Here is a 20,670-nt window from a genome sequence, read left to right on the forward strand (position 1 = left end):
ACAACATCATCAGCAAAAATGCTGCAAGTTCCACTTATAACAGACGGCGAAATATAATTAATAAAAAGAAGAAAAAGGATGGGCCCAAGGACACTTCCTTGCGGAACACCAATGTTAATATCTCTCAGTTTAGATTTTCTATTGTTGCAGTATACAAACTGTTTTCTGTTTTTCAGAATAATTTACAAACCAATTTAAAACATTTTCACTGAAACCGTATTTTTCAAGTTTATATACAAGAATTGAGTGATCGATCAAAACATTTAGATGTATCTAAGAAACAAGCGCCGATCAATTCAGAATCATTAAAACTTTCCAACCAATCATCAACCACTCTGTGTCAGCACGTTACAGTGGAATGGTTTTATAAAAACGCAAATTGGTCCACATTAATTAAATCATAAGACTCAAGAAAGGTAATTATTTGTTCCTGAACAACTCTCTCAATAATTTTTGCAATATGACCGACAACAGAAATTTGTCTGTAGTTGTTCATACTCTCTTTACTACCCTTTCCCTTATAGATTGGGGTCGTCCTTGCAACTTTCCAGTCACCTGGGATACACCCAGACATAAGGGAAAGGTTTACAATGTGACATAATGGATATGAGATATATGGCGCCGCCAACATCAAAAGCTTACTATAAAACTCTAATACATCAAGGTTTTTTTCAGGTAATTTGTACAATCTCGTTTTGATAGTATTTGCATCAATATTTGTAAAATTAAAAGAATATATACATGGTGGATTATTCCATCTAGATTTCTGTACATCTTCTGTCGAAACTACCTGAAAGTTCCGCGCCAATCAAAAACAGGACCAGAACACACACACAGTCCGCAGTATATAAAATATTTAATTTGTGAAATAAAATATATTGTCAAAATAAATAGTATTTAACAGCAGAAAGTATTTCAAGAAATATTTTTTTTTAATTGAAACTTTTGTTTTCAAGTTCGTGAAAATGCATCTTTAAAACTGAATGTGTCTGTCGGCTAAATAATTAACATGACGTCACAAACGTTGCCAGGTATGTCACCAGTAGCAATAACAATCACGTGATCATTGATTTATCTTTCTATGGGTTATTTTTATTGATATCTCCATGATCTGGCATTTCCGCTGTCTAAGCTCATAAGATGCTAATTTGTCTTAAGGGATTGAACATTTTCGACTAATTAAAGTCTGCACAACAATACGCGAAATAACCAGCATTGATAAAATGGAGTTTTCACAAATTTACTCTATCTAGCTCTATCTACACTATCAATCTTTGTTGTATTTTTTTGAATTTTTTTATTTGGTATTTCGCTTTAAGCGATAAAAATGTGATGTGCCCATACATTATGGACATGATGTCATATCACTACCATATTTGGGTATATCACTACCATATTTGGGTATATCACTACCATATTTGGGCACATCTTTACTAGTTCGATAGTGTAGACAGAGCTTTATAGGCCTATTCTTTTTACATCGCCTAGCAAATGTTTGGAGTTTATACAGATCAGAGTTTTGAATGCTGCGCCCCGGTACATGTGTGAAATAGTATTATATAGGAGCCTATCAATAATTAATTTCAAAATGAAATCCTCCAAAATGGAGAGAAGATTAGCAATAAATTCAGTATAAATACAATATAAAATACGCAATACAACAAAATACACTAGGCCTAATACCAAATGCAATATACACGTACACAAAATACACTAGGCCTAATACCAAATGCAATATACACGTACACAAAATACAACATAAAATACAATATACAACATTACACTCTTGTCATGACGAATAATGGAAATATATATTTATACTGGGTAACCTCTTCAGTCAAAGACTAGTCTCCCAGAGGGCCCAGTTGGTGATCAGTGGCTGTGATGTACTAATACACCGGGGTAACCCCCTACTCGTCTCGAAAGATGTACTAGGTTCTTTAAAGTGCAAACGAGCTAGATGTGTACACTGGACCTACGGTTTATAGTCCTTATCCGAGAAGACTCGTTCTACCACCAGAACCATGGAGTGAGTGAGCCTCGAACCCCTGCCGATGTTATGGCTACGTAATTACGGTTCCACTATCTTAACCCCTCGGCCACTGATGATTGAAATGAAATTGGTCTAAAAACACATTTTTCGTACAAATTTGCCGTTTTAATAGACTAATAGATAAAGGGGAATTAAAGGTGCCCCTAGCTCAAACGAATGATATCAGACTTGCGGTTTAGGAGAAGATACATTTTGGCTTAGTGTTATTATAATAGAAGATGGTACCTCGTCGTCGGATACACCACTTTCAATGCTAATAGGGAGTTAGTAATTACATCATACTCCAGCATGTGTCCGTGATTTCGTAACGTCTAATTACCAATTTTAAAATATAAAGTCTATAATAGTAGGCCTACATCTTGTTTGAACAACGTGTCGAGTTATAATATAAATCGTACACGTGGGTTAGAACACGTACTGTGTAAAGTCTGCTAATTAGTCGCTGTCAGGCTGCAGACCTCGCTAAAGGTATTACAGACAGTCAAATCCGTGATTTTCGGATTATACATTATAAAAAACACCTAGGCCTAATGATATTAACATTTTAAGCTAGGGGTGGGCCATGTTTGTGGGCGTAAAAGATTATCTTAATTTTCATTGACGGAACTGGTAATCAGTTTTGTATCATAATGAAAATTGGGAGAGAAACGGAGATTTCGCAAACATTTCACCCGATACACGCGAGGTATTGTTAAAATCATAAACATCGCGTCTGACAGCAAACTTCACCCGTGATGCTGCAGGCCTATAGCCAAATTTCTTGATACTAAACCGTACGAGACAGGGCTAAACATTTACTGTAAAAAGACGCGTATATAGCATATCATTTGTAGACATTTGCATTTTTGTTTAAGGAGCAGTAGTATATGCCCTAAATCAGAAAGCTTCTCGGGCGCAAGTTCGAATCATGGTATTGTCCTTTAGAGCAGGAGCATATTAAGACCATCTCATACAGCGTCGTACGAGGTCGTCTCGTAGGGAGAAAATTAAATTAAATTTAGTTATCGCGACGACTTAAAAACTACGCCCGACGGTCTCAAGACGACTCGTCTCGTCGAAATTCAACTCAGAGAGCACCGACGAGTCAAGACGTTACGTCGGGCCTCGTCGTACGACGCTGTCTCAGTTGGCCCTAAATCGTGGTTCCCACTAGTGACGCAACGTAACGCAATCTACGCATCGTAAGAAAATGCTATTCTAATAATTGTGTTTGCCCCCGCCTGCGTGAAATCAAACCTGCGATGTTTGCAGCACTTTGCGTCAATACGTCGTCGCTGCGTTGCGTTCTAGTAGGAACCACGCTTTATGCGTCCAGAAAACATTATTTAGTAGGCCAAAATATTGATTAATTAGATACAAACTTCTATGCTGTTGAGAGGTTCATTTTCTTTTTAAATTGACACGCAATTACTGATGTATCTATTCAACAATTTTAACAAAGTAGGCCTAAATCAATGCACAACATCAAGTTACATTTTCTCACTCGAATATAATATCGGTTCGGTTTAATATTAGATAAAAATATCGCATAGATTTCAAGACTAGATTGTCTAGCAGCAAAAAATCTCCGACGTTCGCCATTTTTTTTTGTAGGATGGTGACGATGTCGCCCCAGGCTACATCTCCAAATCGCTGTTTTTCTACATTAGTCGCATGTTTACATGCCAACACATTCTCGTAACATTGATGAATGTGCAATACACATTTAAGTAAATGTTGATAAAAAAAGCAATGATTTTAGTCTAGAACATTTCAACGTGAAATACGGTTTTTAGTCGTGCAAAATGACTGCCACGCTTGGCGTATATTGGTCCAATACTGTTTAATAATCAAATGCACCTTAGTAGCACGACGTTGTTTTCGTCAATACACGTTTCTTTTTTTCTTACCCGGGCCTAGTTAAGTTAATTTGGTTGTTTCCGATCTGTATTTGATTTCTCGTTATAGCATGTTTTAGCAATTATTATAGACAATGTTTTAAGGAAGAAATTTGGGATAACTCGTTATACTAACGCACCACACGACGCACCACACGATTCGTTTTAGTGCATCGATCGACAGATCAAGCCTGCGGAGAGGTACACTGTAGTATCTACAAGGACTAAGAGGTGACGGACGATATACAGATTGGTTCCCACTAGCGTAACGTAACGCAATCTACGCAACGTAAGAAAATGCCCTTCCAATAATTTTGCTTTTTCCGGCCTGCGGGAAATCAAACATGTGATGTTTGCAGCACTATTGTGTCGTCGGTTCCCACTTGTGTCTTGTGATTACGCAATACAACACTTTGCAACAAAACGTCGCTGCGTTGCATTTCATTGCGTCGCTAGTGGGAACTAATCTTTACTACTAGATACATGTTAACACATGTATGTTAATATTTCTATGATACTTCAGAAATAGATACAGTAGTACCGAGAATCGGCTGTTTATTGGTTTTAAGTTATAATTTTGTTTAATAATAAATCAAGTTAAAAGTACATACACCATACTATTTAGATTAATTACATTCTATTTCTAGTTTATTTGTCTAAAAATGTAAATATACAAGAACACTATAGAAACAAAACGATTTAAAGAAGACATTATAATTAGTTGATTATATTTAGCGTTTACCTCCTCGTGAAATGAGGAACAAAGTTCGTTAAAATAGGCTATATCTTGCTTTTGGCGAATTAAATTGAAAATGGTTAAACTTGCGAAGAAATGTGGTAGTTTCTTAAAGATATAATTTACTCTGTAGACAGACACATTGCTACTAAATATATTTAAAATTACACTCGCATGGAAATGTTCAGACGTACTTAAGCCTGGCGGCGTCATGGCAACAGACGCACATTTCGGCCTACATTATATAATTTGGTTTGATTAATGTAAAATTTATAAAACTAATGCCAATGGCTGGGAGTGAAAAAGCTATTTTAATATTATATTTTATTGTATAATGGTTGCTGAAAGCCGTTTGTTGCAAACATTTAAATTTATTTAAATGTCAAGGAATTGGGAAGGGAATTGGCATATCCAACGGTGTCGATTAAGATAAATAAATCAATATAAAATAATACAAATAAAATGATTCAATGTTTTTTGGGATCAGATGCTTACGTACGTTTACTTTGATTGGAGCATGGTTCCCACTAGCGACCCAACGTAACGCAACCTACGCATCGTGAGAAAATGCTCTTCCGATGACTGTGTTTTCCCTCTCCTACGTGAAATAAAATCTGCGATGTTTGCAGCACTGTTGAGTCGTCGGTTCCCACTTGTGATTACATAATACAGCACTTTGCGTTAAAACGTCACTGCGTTGCGTCGCTAGTGGGAACCACGTTTATGCTTAGTTCCCACTAGCGACGCAATCTACGCAACGTAAGCAATGCCCTTCTAATAAAGCTTGGTTCCCACTAGAACGTAACGCAAGAACGTAAACGCAACGCAAGCGTTTTAACCAATGACAAGCGAAGTTATAGACAGTTAGCAATCACAAGCGAATAAGCCATCGCTTGTGATTGGTCAATTCACTTGCGTTGCGTTACGTCCTTGTGTTGCGTCGCTAGTGTGAACCACGCTTAACTGTGTTTGCCCCCGCATGCGTGAAATCAAACCTGCGATGTTTGCAGCACTGTTGCGTCGTCGGTTCCCACTTGTGATTACGCAATAGGCCTACAGCACTTTGTGTCAATGCGTCGCTGCGTTGCGTTCCAGTGGGAACCACGCTTTAACGGCTAAATCGCGTGCGCTGGAGGAAAATACAATTCTTAACTGTTACTATTTGGTTAATTCCAATCACTTCATTGACAGTAAATCACGTGATGTAATTCATTTTGTGACTATGTTCTAAAGGCCAGAAGTCAATGGCCTGTAATTAGAGGATGGTTTACTTCAATGCAGTTTGCATTAGATGATTTTGGTTATTTAAGCTATTCACCTCATTTTGTGTTGCTGTAAACACTTATATTTTGTACTTGTTCTGTGTTTCATTTGTTTTCTATGCATTCTAATATGACAATACTGTAACGTACGGTGAGAGTCAATAAATTAAATGTTCAAATGTCCATTGGGAGGAGAGATACAAGTACTTTGAATTTATTTGCTACAATACTCATTCGTTGAGGGGGTATATCATGATACGATAACACACACAAACATTGTCTACATCTGTTTACTGTATACTATATTATTATATAGTTTAGTGGCTTAAAGATGTGAAAAAATATTTCTTAAAAATGTGTTTTTTTTAATATACCATTTTAATGTCACATAATAGTCATCCACTTTGACCAAAAATTGGATCGAAAAATGTATTTATCTAAAAAAAACTGTAATTTAAAGCAAAAAATAGTCAAATGGGTTAACCATTTATATTTTTGTCATTTTATAGATGAAAACTTTAATTTTGTCTGGGTTTTTATCTACCGAAGTGAAAACTACAATATAATCTATTCAAAGTCTGATTTTTTTAATCTTTATTTTTCATGTGTTTGGGGGACAATGCATCTTTAAATTAATGCAGGTCTAATCCCAGTTAAGGGTGTACACCAGTCTTCACTTTTTTAAAAAGCTTTTCTGCAATACTTTAAATGTTGAGGGGGTAAATCGATAGATAAATTATATTATTACAGGTCTAACCCCAGTTTAGGGATTACACCATCCTTTATTCCAAAAGTTAATCTACATCATACTGGCAGTATGAATTACACTAGTAGACACAGATTAACTGATTTTAACAAATTTAATTAGTTAATGCCAGCCATACCTTAGTTTGTAGTAATATCATTTTATTTATTTATTTATTCAATTTCTGCCATATACAATACAAAGAAGACAAAACAAATAAAAAATGCAAGGAAAGACCAAACAGGTGCTAAACAACTAGTTTCTGTATAAACAGTCATAATAGATCATTAGCTTTAGTTAATCTAGGTGTTTGTTTGCTACTAAACTACTCCTGATAAGTACTGTAGCTTAACTCTCTTTGCATTGTAAAGTAAATGTACCATTCCTGACCTGTGTAGTAATTTTATGATTTCTTGAAAAAACTCATTATTGATTTTTGGGATGATTTGTCCTCTTTGGCCTTTTTTCCTTTTCCTGACTTGTCACCCGTGTCGTCAGCTTTCTTGGGTGCGGGCGCTTTGCTGACTGTTGGTTTTGGTTCATCGACAACTTTCACGGTTTCATATTCAAAATATTTTTCAGTTACTACAAAAATAATATTAAGAAACACTAGTTGATTTAATAGTAAAAAAGACTTACAAAACCAATTTACTGTACTGAACAATAACAACAATAATATACAGCAGAAACCCATATTAAGGGGACACCTTCAGGACCAATTAAAATGTCTCCTACAGCAATATATCCCCTTAATAAGGGTATCTCAAATGAGGGTTTTACTCAATACATAACATTTACATTGATTGATTTGGACAATAAATTAATTACCCATGAATCCATCATCATCCAGAACTTGTCTTGTCTTCCAGACTTTGACCATTTTGACACGAGTGTCACCACCACCTTCTCCTTCAGTTGGTTCATCCAACTCCATTCCATCCTCCTCATTCTCCTCCTCATCATCATCTTTAAGAGGAATCGCAGGTGGTTGTTGAGGAGGAGATGGAGGTATAGGCTCATCATCACTCTCTGGAAAAGGTAATGAAGATATCCAAATGCAGTTAACATTCATATGGAATATAAAAAAAATCAATATATTAACTGTAATATATGAATATATAATAATATGGTTAGATATTCTTCCTCGGTCACCTTTGCCTCATTTGAATACACGGTCACAGTAGACTGAACAACCATGCCACCATAGTCAATTGACATGACTATCCAAACCGAAATGTTTGGTCGAGTGGTAAAAGGTTTAGTCTGTGACTCTGGAACCCTGGGTTCGAGGTCTATCAATAGCGTGTATTTTTTTAATAGTTGAGAGAGATTATTTAGAGGGTTAGGTTAAGTACACTTAGGAAGGTAATCTCTCCCTCTTCTTCTGTCTAGGCAAATGTGACCGAGGAAGAAGAGATAACCATAATATGTACTTTATTACTATTTATAACCTGTAACAACATAATGTATTTTTAAATTAATAAAATCTACCTTCTTCACTGCTGCTTTCTGCCATCATGATTCTTCGTCGTCTTTTCTTTTTTGGATTTTCTTCTATTAAAAAATAATAATTCAGTAATAATTAATCAAAAGTATTATAATAAATCAACAATCTAAAAATATTGTGTTGTTGCAAAATATAATCGTAGTTATGAATCATTAATTTATATAAAAATAGTTTGGAATATCAGTAATCATTAAATGTAAATGTGTAAACCTTCTTCATCGGAGTCGGACACTGCATTTCTTTTGGACTTTTTCTGAATTTTCGTTTGTTTTGAAACTGGTTTTTGAGTTGTTGTCTTCTTATTTGACACTACATTTTCTTCTCTCTTTTCCTCTAATTCCTCCACATCTTTTTCAGGTTTTCTTTCTTCTGCAGTTTCTTGTTTTACTTCTTTTTTCTCAGACTCTTTGGTTTCTTCTTCTTTTGGTTTTTTTGACATAAACGCTAACATTCCCTTTGACGACTTATTTTCCTAAATTATAAAATAATAAAATTATGTTTTTAAACTGAAAAAGTTAAATTTTCAATGTGAAAACTCAAAAAACAGAAAAAAAAAAAATAAACAAACTTGTTTTGTCTTGTTTGTTGATGAACTTGAAATTTTGACCGCTTCTGTACTTTTCTCATCTTTTTTACTTTTCATGGATGTAAACATATCCATTGCTGACCTCTGACCTTTTTTCTGATGGACATTGCTCTTTGTAGCAGGTTTACTTGTCTCTGTTTTAACCACATCTTTCTTTTCTAAACTTGCTGATGTAGATGGTTTGCCGTTTGTAAGGCTTGTTGTTGATTGGCTGGTAGGTTTGCTTTTTGATTGGTTGTTACCGACATCTTTCATTCTTGCTCTTTCGTCTAATTCTGCTAATTCTTTGTCAGACCTTCTTTTAGCTGCTGCACATTTAATCGAACTAAATCTGTCCAAAAAAAACAAAAAATGAGCACTAAAATTGTAATAACCAGTAGTACACAAAAGTTGCTTCATGAAGTCTTTCTTTCAATTATCAGAAATGTACTTTCTGTTATATATTTTGATTAATCCACTCGGAATCGTGTCATTTTTAAAACTAAAAATAATTCAGTTGGCATTTTATATTTTCCTTATTCAAAACAATTTCAAACAATTGATTTGTTTCAAAAGCCAAATGTATGCTTCTAGACGAGATCAAATAGTAAAAAATAGCACAATTTATCTATTTATGAATGTTAAGTTAAACTTGGTTGAATAAAAATTATAAAGTTAAGTTCTTAAGCTCTGTTTACACTATCAAACAAGTTTAAAAAAAAGTATGATGTGTCCAAACATGGTATTGATATTACATCTTTCTTTCCTAGGAGCATTGCCTAGGCCATTTATTATACATAGGCCATTGGCCCGAATACATAAATATAAATATAAACAATAAAATAAACATATGTGTGTGTAATTAAATAATGCTTTCTCTTTTTATAAGCAAAGTAAATGAACTTAGCAAGGTTAGAATAAACATTTTCTTTTTTACTTGACATTAAAATCATTAAAACTAAATTTTTCAAAAGAAGGGAATTCGAAGTAAAAAGATGGAAGTAATTGTTTTCTTAAATTATTATATAAAGGACATTGTAATAAAAAATGAAACTTGTTTCCTAGGAAAGAAAGATATTACATCATCGTGTCCATATATTGGCACATAACGTTTTTTGTGACAACAAGTTTGATAGTGTAGACAGAGCTTAAAAAGTACCTGCCACAAGCAGCCTGTTTGATTTGCTCTGTTGTGAGGTCATAGTCTGTGATATACAAAGAATTTCCATCTTTCAGTTGACTCTTTTGAACACTGTAAATGTGAACTCCTGAAACTTCTTTTAATTTACTCTTATGCTCTATTTAAAAAAGAAATATTCAATTTCTATTATTTAACATTTATATTAATCATTACACAAAATTCAAAATAAAATATAAAACATACTGAAACCTGAAAATGAAAATATCATTACAAAAATTAAATTAAATTAAATAAGTTCGCTTAGTTAATATAATCAACAACTTATTAAAAATGTTCATTATGATTTCTAATCAAATATTTTTAATACCATGTGATTGATTATACATACTTTCAAGATCACAACCATTTACAATGGAAAATTTGCGAATCTGAAAAAGAAAAAAAAAAGTAGTTTTATTTGTGACAATTATCAAAATTATTATTATCAAAAGTTCAAAAAGTTAAGCTCTGTCTACACTATTAAACTTTATGTGACAAAAAAAAATGTGATGTGTCCATAATGATATACCACTACCATATTTAGACATATCACTACCAACCATATTTAGGCATATCACACTTTCTTTATCAAACTAGTTTGATAGTGTGGACAGAGATTTAGAATTCAATTTTACCAGTGAAAGAATAAATAAGAATTTGCAATGTTTTTTATATTATCTAGTTTTATTTGAGGTCAGGGACAGAAACACAAATATCAATGATTATTATAATTCTACTCGCCTTCTCTCCATTATCAGTCTCATTCACACCAGACACAAAATAAGTAACATTTAAAGAATTTGCTTCTTTAGTTATTTGTTGATTGAAGAAGGTATAAAGCATCCTGAAATGAAAAGCATAGTATGGAATTCAATGAAGAAACAGAAAAACAATTGTATTTTTAATTATTAATTAATTACAATTTATAACAATGTATAAAACAAATTTAATTAGAGAAATCATGATTTGTATGACACATACAGTAACATTGTCATGTATTTATTTTAAATAAATATGTAATGTTGTTTAAAGCTCTGTCTACACTATCACACTTTATGTGACAAAAAAATGTGATGTGCCCATATATGGACAAGATGATGTCATACCACTACCATATTTGGGCACATCACTACCATATTTGGTTATCACCTTTTTTTGTGAAACTTGTTTGATAGTGTAGCCTAGACAGATTTTACATTAACTTATCACTTACTGTTTAGCTTGATTCACATGGACCTGTAATGTTTGGCTAAGCCATTTATAAGTAACCTGAAATAAAAATACCACATATTGAACAAGCTTAGGCCTATCTAGTCATAACATACGGAAGCCTGTTCGGGCCACAAGTTAACTATATTTTAAAAGCTGTTATCTGGCGGCCGCCACTTAATTATCTGGCGGCCGCCACTTAATTATCTGGCGGCCGCCACTTAATTATCTGGCTGCCGCCACTTAATAATTAGTACATGTCCCGTCACGTGACATGTACAGGGAATAATTTCGCCAGTGTAGCATAGCAAAAAGATATACAAAACAACCATATTGCTACACATTTCGCAAATTGTGTAGCAAAAAATGCAATACAAAACTATGTTTCTTGACTCAACAATCAGTTTGATTAGCAATTTTGATAAACAAAATTTTTAAATGAAATTTGTCCCTGATGTACGTGCATTGGATCAGAGGCGATGTTGCATATGGAACGCCATCGCTGCCTCCGGCAGCAAACTTTAATTCTATTCGGCTCTTTTACAACCATTACGTTCGGCTCTTTTAGCATTCGGCGCATTTCTATTCGGCCCATTTACCATATTTACGATTAAAGATGTGTTGAATAACCTAAAATTAATTCATCTTTTTACAAATTTTGAGAGAGAAAGGGTAAATTATTAAAATTGTTAAAAGTTAGGCTGACACTAGACTAGGTCTAGCTAGCCTAGGCCATAAATCAAACCTTTTCTCTTTCAAAATAGTCAATAAGGTGGGACAATTGCAAGTTCTCTAACACATTAATCATGTCAATAAAATGATTAGTCATATTGAAATAGCCTTCAAATTCATTTAATTCAACAAACCAAACACTCTACAGTACATGCTGCATCTATATGTTTTGTAAACTTTTCATAGACTCATTTCCAGCCGTTGATTTTCTTCCATTTGACCCCATGTAAAAGGTTAGAATTTAATTGCGGCGTATAAAAAAATAAAAAAGAGCCGAACGTAATGGTAAATGGGCCGAATAAAAAAGAGCCGAATGCTGAAAGAGCCAAACGTAATGGTAAATGGACCGAATAGAAATGCGCCGAATGGTAAAAGAGCCGAATAGAATTAAAGTTTGCTGCCGGAGGCGGCGATGGCGTTCCATATGCAACATTGCCTCTGATCCGATGCACGTACATGTCACGTGACGGGACATGTACTAATTATTAAGTGGCGGCCGCCAGATAATTAAGTGGCGGCCGCCAGATAATTAAGTGGCGGCCGCCAGATAATTAAGTGGCGGCCGCCAGATAATTAAGTGGCGGCCGCCAGATAATTAAGTGGCGGCCGCCAGATAATTAAGTGGCGGCCGCCAGATAATTAAGTGGCGGCCGCCAGATAATTAAGTGGCGGCCGCCAGATAATTAAGTGGCGGCCGCCAGATAATTAAGTGGCGGCCGCCAGATAATTAAGTGGCGGCCGCCAGATAATTAAGTGGCGGCCGCCAGATAATTAAGTGGCGGCCGCCAGATAATTAAGTGGCGGCCGCCAGATAATTAAGTGGCGGCCGCCAGATAATTAAGTGGCGGCCGCCAGATAATTAAGTGGCGGCCGCCAGATAATTAAGTGGCGGCCGCCAGATAATTAAGTGGCGGCCGCCAGATAATTAAGTGGCGGCCGCCAGATAATTAAGTGGCGGCCGCCAGATAATTAAGTGGCGGCCGCCAGATAATTAAGTGGCGGCCGCCAGATAATTAAGTGGCGGCCGCCAGATAATTAAGTGGCGGCCGCCTGATAACAGCTTTTAAAATATAGTTAACTTGTGGCCCGAACGGGCTTCCGTAATAACATGCACATGCCAGTGAATGTCAATGAAGATGATGGCGCCCGTCACTTTTTTAGGTTAGCCTAGGCTACATTACAACTAGCCGCCTACAGCTAGCAATCTATCTAGGCCTAGCTAGTTTAAGCTTTAATAACAATATTCATCTAAACTATGGTAGAAAGATACACAAATACATTTTACTGGATATAAATACTTAATATAACTTACTATTTTGTTTTCATCAAAAACAAACTCTTCTAAATTTTCGAGGTACATATCCCCCGCCATTCTATCCAAAACATTGAAAAATCCGCGAAATAACCGGAAATGGCAAACATTGTTTTTCACTGCGGTTCGGCACGATATTATTGTACGTTAGAGATTAACAAGGCAGTAACTTACCAATTACCAACTGTGTCACGCTTCATTTCACCTTAGGTAATGGAATGATTGTAGAAGGACCTTCAGGTGTTGTTGAAGATTGGAGTTGTATGACTTTGCATATTTATTAATTTCATGCCTGGATGAACTAAAAATTAATTTTTTAATATGTATTCTAATTATGGATATCGGACATTGTCTACATTTGCAAGAAAGGCATGTTTATCTATGTCTAATGTTAGGCCTACGATATTTGCAAGATGCATTCAAAGTGGTGTAGAAAAGTCAGCACAGCAACAACAAACAGCTGCTGACGTACAGCTTAGCAAACCAAAGACCGGTATTATGTTATTCAATATGGGAGGGCCTGAAAATACCGATGAGGTCCATGATTTTCTGCTTCGCCTTTTTACTGATCGTGACATCATCAGACTGCCAGCGCAAAGTACTTTAGCTCCGTGGATTGCAAAGAGAAGAACTCCAAAAATCCAAGAACAATATAGCAAGATAGGGGGTGGGTCTCCTATCAAAAAGTGGACAAATATCCAAGGCAAGAAACTTGTACAAATCTTGGATAAAATCAGTCCCGATTCAGCACCTCATAAATATTACATTGGTTTTCGTTACGCCAAACCGTATACTGAGGATACAATAGACGAAATGGAAAAGGACGGACTAGAACGAGCAATAGCGTTTAGTCAGTACCCGCAGTACAGCTGCTCAACAGCTGGCAGCAGTCTTAATTCAATGTTTCGTCATTACAACAAGCGACGAATCGCTGGACACGAGAACCGCATTCAATGGAGCATCATCGATCGATGGGCCACGCATCCGGGCCTCATAAAAGCATTCGCAGAACAAATTAAAGCCCAACTGAAAACATTCCCGCAGGATAAACAGGAAGAGGTTGTCCTTCTATTCTCAGCTCATTCTCTCCCTATGATGGCAGTCAATCGAGGTGATCCTTATCCGCAAGAGGTTGCTGCCACCGTTCACCGAGTCATGGAACATCTAAATTTCTCACATCAGTATCGTCTTGTCTGGCAGTCGAAGGTGGGACCGGCAGCGTGGCTTGGACCACAGACCGATGAAGCTATAAAAGGATTGTGTCGCAATGGTCGCAAGAACATGATGTTGATTCCGATTGCGTTTGTCAATGATCATATTGAAACTCTGTATGAACTAGATTTAGAATATGCCACAGAACTTGCCGAGGAATGTGGTGTAGAAAATATACGCCGTGCAGATAGTCTAAATGATAACGAAACATTTATTCAAGCAATGGCTGATATTGTGAAAAATCACTTAAAATCTGGCGAAATAAGCTCACGACAGCTAGGCCTACGATGCCCCATGTGTGACAATCCTGTTTGTGGAGAAACTAAACAATATTTTGCTAATCAAAAAATTTGAAATTAGAATTAGTTTACATTATAATGCATTAGGTTATTAGTACTGCACAAATTCAGGAATAAGCCCACCCTGTAGTTTAAGTTCACTCAAAATTTGCATATTCATTTTGATGCGTATTGTGTAACGAGGGCAAGCAACAATGTTTTGTACCGAAGTTGATAGTAAATATTAGGCATGTACGAGTATAATCAGTACTGTAAAGTTAAAATCTTTCTTTCACCAAATAATTTTTTACACCTTAGTAATAAAGTAGTGTTGAATACTGTATTTGAAAAACCAAACACAAGTTTTGTTTTCTTGAAAAAACTTTTAAATATTAATATAATAAATAAACAAGACAAAATTATTTATACCAACCACGCACTACACAAGTTACTGCATAATACAACCCTCAATAATGTCACTGTGACACCTGTATTTTAATTCTTGCCACCTGTATCATAACACAATGCTTGACACCTATATAATGCTCGACACCTGTATGGTAAATTCTTGAAGGTTGACGATGGAAATTTCTCATCCTCGGAAATAAAAATTAAAATATAAATGCTAAAAATAAGACAATGCAAAAAAACTGTCAGATAATCATCATTTTATTATTCAGATGCGTACACGACAAAATACAATAACCGATACATTTCACATAGATTTGGCGAATAAACGGGTGACACTGATACACCATTTCCAGTAAGTTTTAGGCGGGTTATAAGTAGCAATACTTGATATTATATTTGTCCTTTTAACTTGAACTATTACTGACCATGATTCAATTATTACAAACAATGGCGTGACCAACAGGTTGTCAGTAATGTCTCACTATGTCACAAAAACACTCGCTTAACTGGACAATACTAACACCATTAGTACAAGATCACAGTATGCCAACAAGAAAGTTGGTGGTGGCATCCAACCTAACTCTGAATCACTTAAGTACCATGATTGTCAAATCTTAAGTACAGTAAATTAGCCGTCGCATGTTTTGTGATCAGATGGTACACCTCGCAAGAAGGTTGTCCAGAAGACAGATATTAAGACAAGACAATAATCAGAGCCGTAGCCAGTATGAGGCAGACGAGGTGTCTGAAATTTTTGATTTTCACCACCCACCCTAATTCCCCAGCACAGATCATCATATTTTATATTAATAATTATACCTATATATATATATATATATATATATTAATAATTATATTTAAAGCATCTTTGCCTCGTCTGTTTTTACCCTCTCGCTACTTCCTTGATAATATTTATCCCTTAGCATTTTCTTTTTGATTCAATCCATTAAAAAGAAGGATACAGTGACTTGTTCATTGAATGTTAGCAACCTCTAATGTCATTTATAAAAACCAGTTTCTACTTGGTAAAATATCATGATTTATAATGATTATGCAAGATTTCAGCATTAGTGAAAATTCTGTTGAAAATAGTTTGATTTTTGATTTGCCAGACATCAACGCACACAGTCTCTAATGATAGCAGAACATTGACATTACAACATATTCTGCCTTCAGAAAGAATGAGAGACCCAGACCCTTTGTCTGACCCCTGACCTGACCCATTGTCTAACCCGGGCATACAGGTCTGGATAGATTGCCAATACAATCATCATACTTGCAGATCATTATAATGTATTAATTTTTACAAATAACATTTTTCTGATATATATGTTAAGCTCTGTCTACACTATCAAACTAGTTTGACAATAAAAGTAAATATGGTAGTGATATGACATCATCGTGTTGTTCATATATGGGCACATCATATTTTTTCATAAAGTTTGACAGTGTGGACAGAGCTTTAGATAACTTATTCCTCTCCAATCTCATCAAAATAAATAATCTCTGTACAGTACAAATCCTACTTAAGAAAACTGAATACTCTAAATAGGTCTAAAATATGCTATGTTCAAAACCAAAAATATATCTCTTAATAAAATCAAAATTGCATTTATTTTGGCAGGGGAACACAATGCATAGAAAAGTAAAGAAATAAATTCATCCTGATATTTAATCATTTTTCATCCTTTTTTTTTTTGCTATTCAGGATTTTTATCATCTTTTTATAGAAGATAATAAAAAAAAGGTTTGTAAAAAATATTGATATCAGCACAATGTCCTACCGGAGTTAAGCTCTGTCTACACTGTCTAAACTTTATGTGACAAAATAAGTGTGATGTGCCCAGATATGTTAGTGATATGACATGGGCACATCACATTTTTTTGTCACATAAAGTTTGATAGTGTAGACAGAGCTTAAGACCAAATTCCTTAAATATAACCACCCAAAAATATGACCTGTGACATTATATAAAAATAACTTAAGGTAAAATAAAATATGCCATATTACTAATAATATAATACTGATCAAAATATGAAAAAAATATCAAAACTGGAATATGTTTTGAAAAATTGTGTACAGTATGTATTGATATATAAAAGTAAACAAAAGATTTTATGAAAACCTAACCAATGTCTAGTAGTACTTTGAAGTAAGTAAAGAAAACAAATCTAAGTATATTAATTTAACTGTTATTAAGTAAACAATCGCTATATTATCCTATTATCACTAACTTCATTTTAAAAAACACTTCAAATTATTTTTGTTATCTAAAAAAAATCAAACTATTGCTTGTTCACGACAAACCAAATTATTAAACAATAAAAATAGAATTATTATTTTACAACAATGTGTTCACTATGATATATGTTATTAGTTATTTTGTACATATTATATAGCCTACCTCAACATTTAAACTAAGCACCTTGTTTCATAGTCTCGCCTCTTAAATTCGCTTGATATTTTTTATTTTAAGTTGATATGTACATAGCAGTTAACATTAACAAATTAAGTATATATACACATTTGTTATATCGCATAAAATCTTAAATACTCACATAATAACTAGCTAAAAATAGCAAATTATTATTTTTTTTAGTATATAGTGCCTATACTTGATTTTCAATTTTTTTTTAATGTAATCATTAAAACTAATCAGTGTGCTTGCCTACCAAAATCATAGGTTTGGGTTCTAATCCCAAATACTACTCAACTCATTTTGGTTCACACCTACTGATTTGTTTTTCCATACTCTCAAAAACTTTAAATTTTTTTCTCCATTCTCCATTCAATAATTCCTAGTTATAATATTATATTGAAACCTTCTTATTGAAACCTGTAAAGTACAGATATTATGATACAACATAGCAGCCACTATTGTTACAGTAAACATTTACTACTATAGACATTATACAATTATGCAGCGCTTATGGTATTGTGGCTGCTAAAGTGGGTTTTGTAGCATGCCATCTCTTTAGTCTTAAGCTCTGTCTACACTATCAAACTAGTGTGATGTGCTTAAATATGGTAGTTATATGCTCAAATATGGTAGTGATGACATCACCATGCCTATATATGGGAACACATCACATTTTTCACATAAAGTTTGATAGGGTAGACAGAGCTTTAAAGCTAACACTGCCACAACGAAAAGTGTGATTGAGAATCTGCCTAAAGCTCTGTTTACACTATCAAACTAGTTTGTGATGTGCCCAAATATGGTAGTGATATGAGATCACCATGTACATATATGTGCACATCACTATTTTTGTCACATAAAGTTTGATAGTGTAGACAAAGCTTAAATAGTTGTTCAAGTTTCCCAGCAGGATATGTGAATATGAGGGCACATTCAGGCTTAGCAATTTATCCGGGTAAGTCCATTATCTACCCAGCATTTAGTAATAGCGATAATTAGTTCATGATCCAACTTAGGCGGAAAATTAATTAATAAAGTCTGAACAGGCCCTAAAAGAGAAGGTTTTTATAAGGAATCCCTTGGAACTTGTATAGTAGAAACTCCTATCGTGGTACCCATTTATACACATGGGTGACATGACCAGAATCAAACTGATTCCACTGATTATGGGATGCCATGACACTAATTCCTTATACATTAGTATACGATAATTTAAGGAGTACAAATATTCATTCTAACTATTAATGTCATATATAAACATCATGATTAATATTAAGAGCTGCAGCATAATTCACAGAGCACTTTTGGCACAATTTGCTGCTCATACAAACATAATTCTTCAACTTAATATTTTCTATTATTGCTCGATCTTTAAAATGACATTATACTGGCATTTCAGAATATACTTTATACATATATTGTAATATTCAATGTGGACAGCTTTCATAGGTTAAATCAATCATGAAAATAACTAGAAGTTTGTATTTGTGATCTAAAATACAGGTTTTCAAGTTTAACGATACATGCACTTTATTCCATTTCAGTGTCTTCCCAAAGCTTAGTTGATACAGGTGCATATCAGCAGAAGCCATGTATATAAGCTATACTCAGATAGTAACATCAGGGAAGAGTTACTCTTCCCTGATAACATACACAGTGGCATACAGTAGTTTAATAGCATATTGACGATTAACATATTTTAAAGATAATTTATATATCTAATTATTATGTATTATTAATATTATGTATCTTATTTTTGCAATTACATAGCCATAGTGTTCAGTCCAGCTGATATACAAAAAACCCTTCAAGAAAATTCCATCCATATAAATAAAATATCATTATTAAATTATAAAATTCACGATAACCAAATAAGGTAACCAATTTGCATATTATATGAATCACCTGTACCAATAGCGAACACCAGCAGATTTGACCCATGACACTTCGGGACTAGGCATGACACTTTCCGTGTCAGTCATACTCCCCGTTGACTTAAAACTGCTTGGACTTAGCGAACTCAAGGTCATCCTGGCCGTGCTCGGGCTCGTTGGAGACTGACTTGAATTCTGCGATGAACTTCGACTGACACGTGATGGATTAGATGCTACTGATGACGACCGACTGAAACCGCACAGACATTTAGGTCCGGACGGTAGGGATCTTGTTAGAAGTTTGCGCAAGGAGTCGTAATGGCGTTTATGGCCATTTTCCAGACAACACTCTTCTAACAAGTTGTTGTTGCTCCTGCTGTTCGGCTGCATGTCTGTGAAACAAAATAAAAAGTATTTATTATAATCCATTTCCCACATATTTATTATAAAAATGGCGATATTTTTTCCATTTCCCACATATTTATTCAGTAATGTAACTTTGGCGCTCACTAGATGCATGACGTTGTCTCAAACAAAACAAAACTATACTTTACTATTCCAATAATGGTTAAATGAGGATGAAGGCAATATGACCATAATGATATGGTGATGATAGAGGAATCTATATGACAATAACAATGAGATTATTGTGATGTTGATAAAAAAATGACAACCATCATGATTTTAATAATGATAATAATAATTAAACACAATTTTCAAACATACATATAGGGGCCAGATAACTACTCTAACATATTCAATTTATATAACTGAATATTGGGTTTAATGTATTTATATTAGACAATTACAGAACTTGACAACCAGCCACAGTTGGAGGATGCTTTGAAAGTCAGGTGATTTTGTCACATTTTCCGTACCATACTCCACACATCTCGTCAGAGGTATACCATAAATATTACCTCAACTCAGTAATAGTTATAGCCTCCAAGAAGGCCTCCCAAATGGACTGATCATCAACTTCTACAATCACCAGGAAAGGCAAGTACAGATTAAATACATCACGTCTAAATATGATGGTGGTTTTACTATAAAGCTCTGTCTACACTATCAAACATGCCCAAATATGGTAGTGATATACCCAAATATGTTAGTGATATGACATCATCATGCCCATATATTTTTTGTCACATAAAGTTTGATAGTGTATACAGAGCTTTACGTCATGCAAATACAAAAAATAGCTGTTACTACTTACAAAATAAACTGGATTTCGTAAAATTACAAGAAGCACTTTGGGTGGAAGAACGTAAATACAAAATACACTAATTCATGCAAT

At 34.5% G+C, this 20,670-nt stretch overlaps 3 protein-coding genes across 6 annotated transcripts in view; 1 reads left to right on the top strand and 2 right to left on the bottom strand.

The window, feature by feature from the left end:
- Window positions 1–6,325: 6,325 nt before the first annotated feature.
- Window positions 6,326–13,239, bottom strand: LOC140048952 (uncharacterized). The gene is made up of 10 exons (XM_072093752.1): window positions 13,179–13,239; window positions 11,139–11,194; window positions 10,667–10,769; window positions 10,275–10,314; window positions 9,905–10,043; window positions 8,749–9,097; window positions 8,391–8,652; window positions 8,165–8,227; window positions 7,502–7,702; window positions 6,326–7,258 (listed from the first exon to the last, which is right to left on the bottom strand). Exons 1-10 carry the CDS (start codon window positions 13,236–13,238, stop codon window positions 7,077–7,079), a joined length of 1,455 nt encoding a protein of 484 aa, XP_071949853.1. The 5' UTR covers window position 13,239; the 3' UTR covers window positions 6,326–7,076.
- Window positions 13,240–13,379: 140 nt separating this feature from the next.
- LOC140050157 (ferrochelatase, mitochondrial-like) lies at window positions 13,380–14,983 on the top strand. Its single transcript, XM_072095225.1, has one exon. It carries the CDS (start codon window positions 13,500–13,502, stop codon window positions 14,742–14,744), a length of 1,245 nt encoding a protein of 414 aa, XP_071951326.1. The 5' UTR covers window positions 13,380–13,499; the 3' UTR covers window positions 14,745–14,983.
- A 450-nt stretch (window positions 14,984–15,433) lies between these two features.
- The window catches only part of LOC140050155 (uncharacterized), a 41,269-nt gene continuing 36,032 nt past the window's right edge, over window positions 15,434–20,670 (bottom strand). For 3 of the 4 annotated variants that reach the window (XM_072095221.1, XM_072095223.1, XM_072095222.1), the window contains one exon: window positions 15,434–19,765. In XM_072095221.1, coding sequence (XP_071951322.1) covers window positions 19,401–19,765 — 365 coding nt within the window. In that variant the 3' untranslated portion in view covers window positions 15,434–19,400. The remainder of the gene's footprint in view (window positions 19,766–20,670) is intronic. The other variant, XM_072095224.1, reaches the window with a different exon arrangement.

The sequence above is a fragment of the Antedon mediterranea genome, chromosome 5 (assembly GCF_964355755.1).
Source record: "Antedon mediterranea chromosome 5, ecAntMedi1.1, whole genome shotgun sequence".
Lineage (NCBI taxonomy): Eukaryota > Metazoa > Echinodermata > Crinoidea > Comatulida > Antedonidae > Antedon > Antedon mediterranea.

Bases quoted from the DNA above. Each gene is read 5' to 3' on its own strand.
- LOC140048952 (XM_072093752.1), bottom strand. From the start codon at position 13,238: ATGGCGGGGGATATGTACCTCGAAAATTTAGAAGAGTTTGTTTTTGAT. The intron at 8,228-8,390 runs GTTTACACATTT...ATTTTTTAATAG, and splicing joins GTCCGACTCCGATGAAGAAG to AAGAAAATCCAAAAAAGAAA. The intron at 7,259-7,501 runs GTAATTAATTTA...TTATTTTTGTAG, and splicing joins GGATGATGATGGATTCATGG to TAACTGAAAAATATTTTGAA.
- LOC140050157 (XM_072095225.1), top strand. From the start codon at position 13,500: ATGTATTCTAATTATGGATATCGGACATTGTCTACATTTGCAAGAAAG.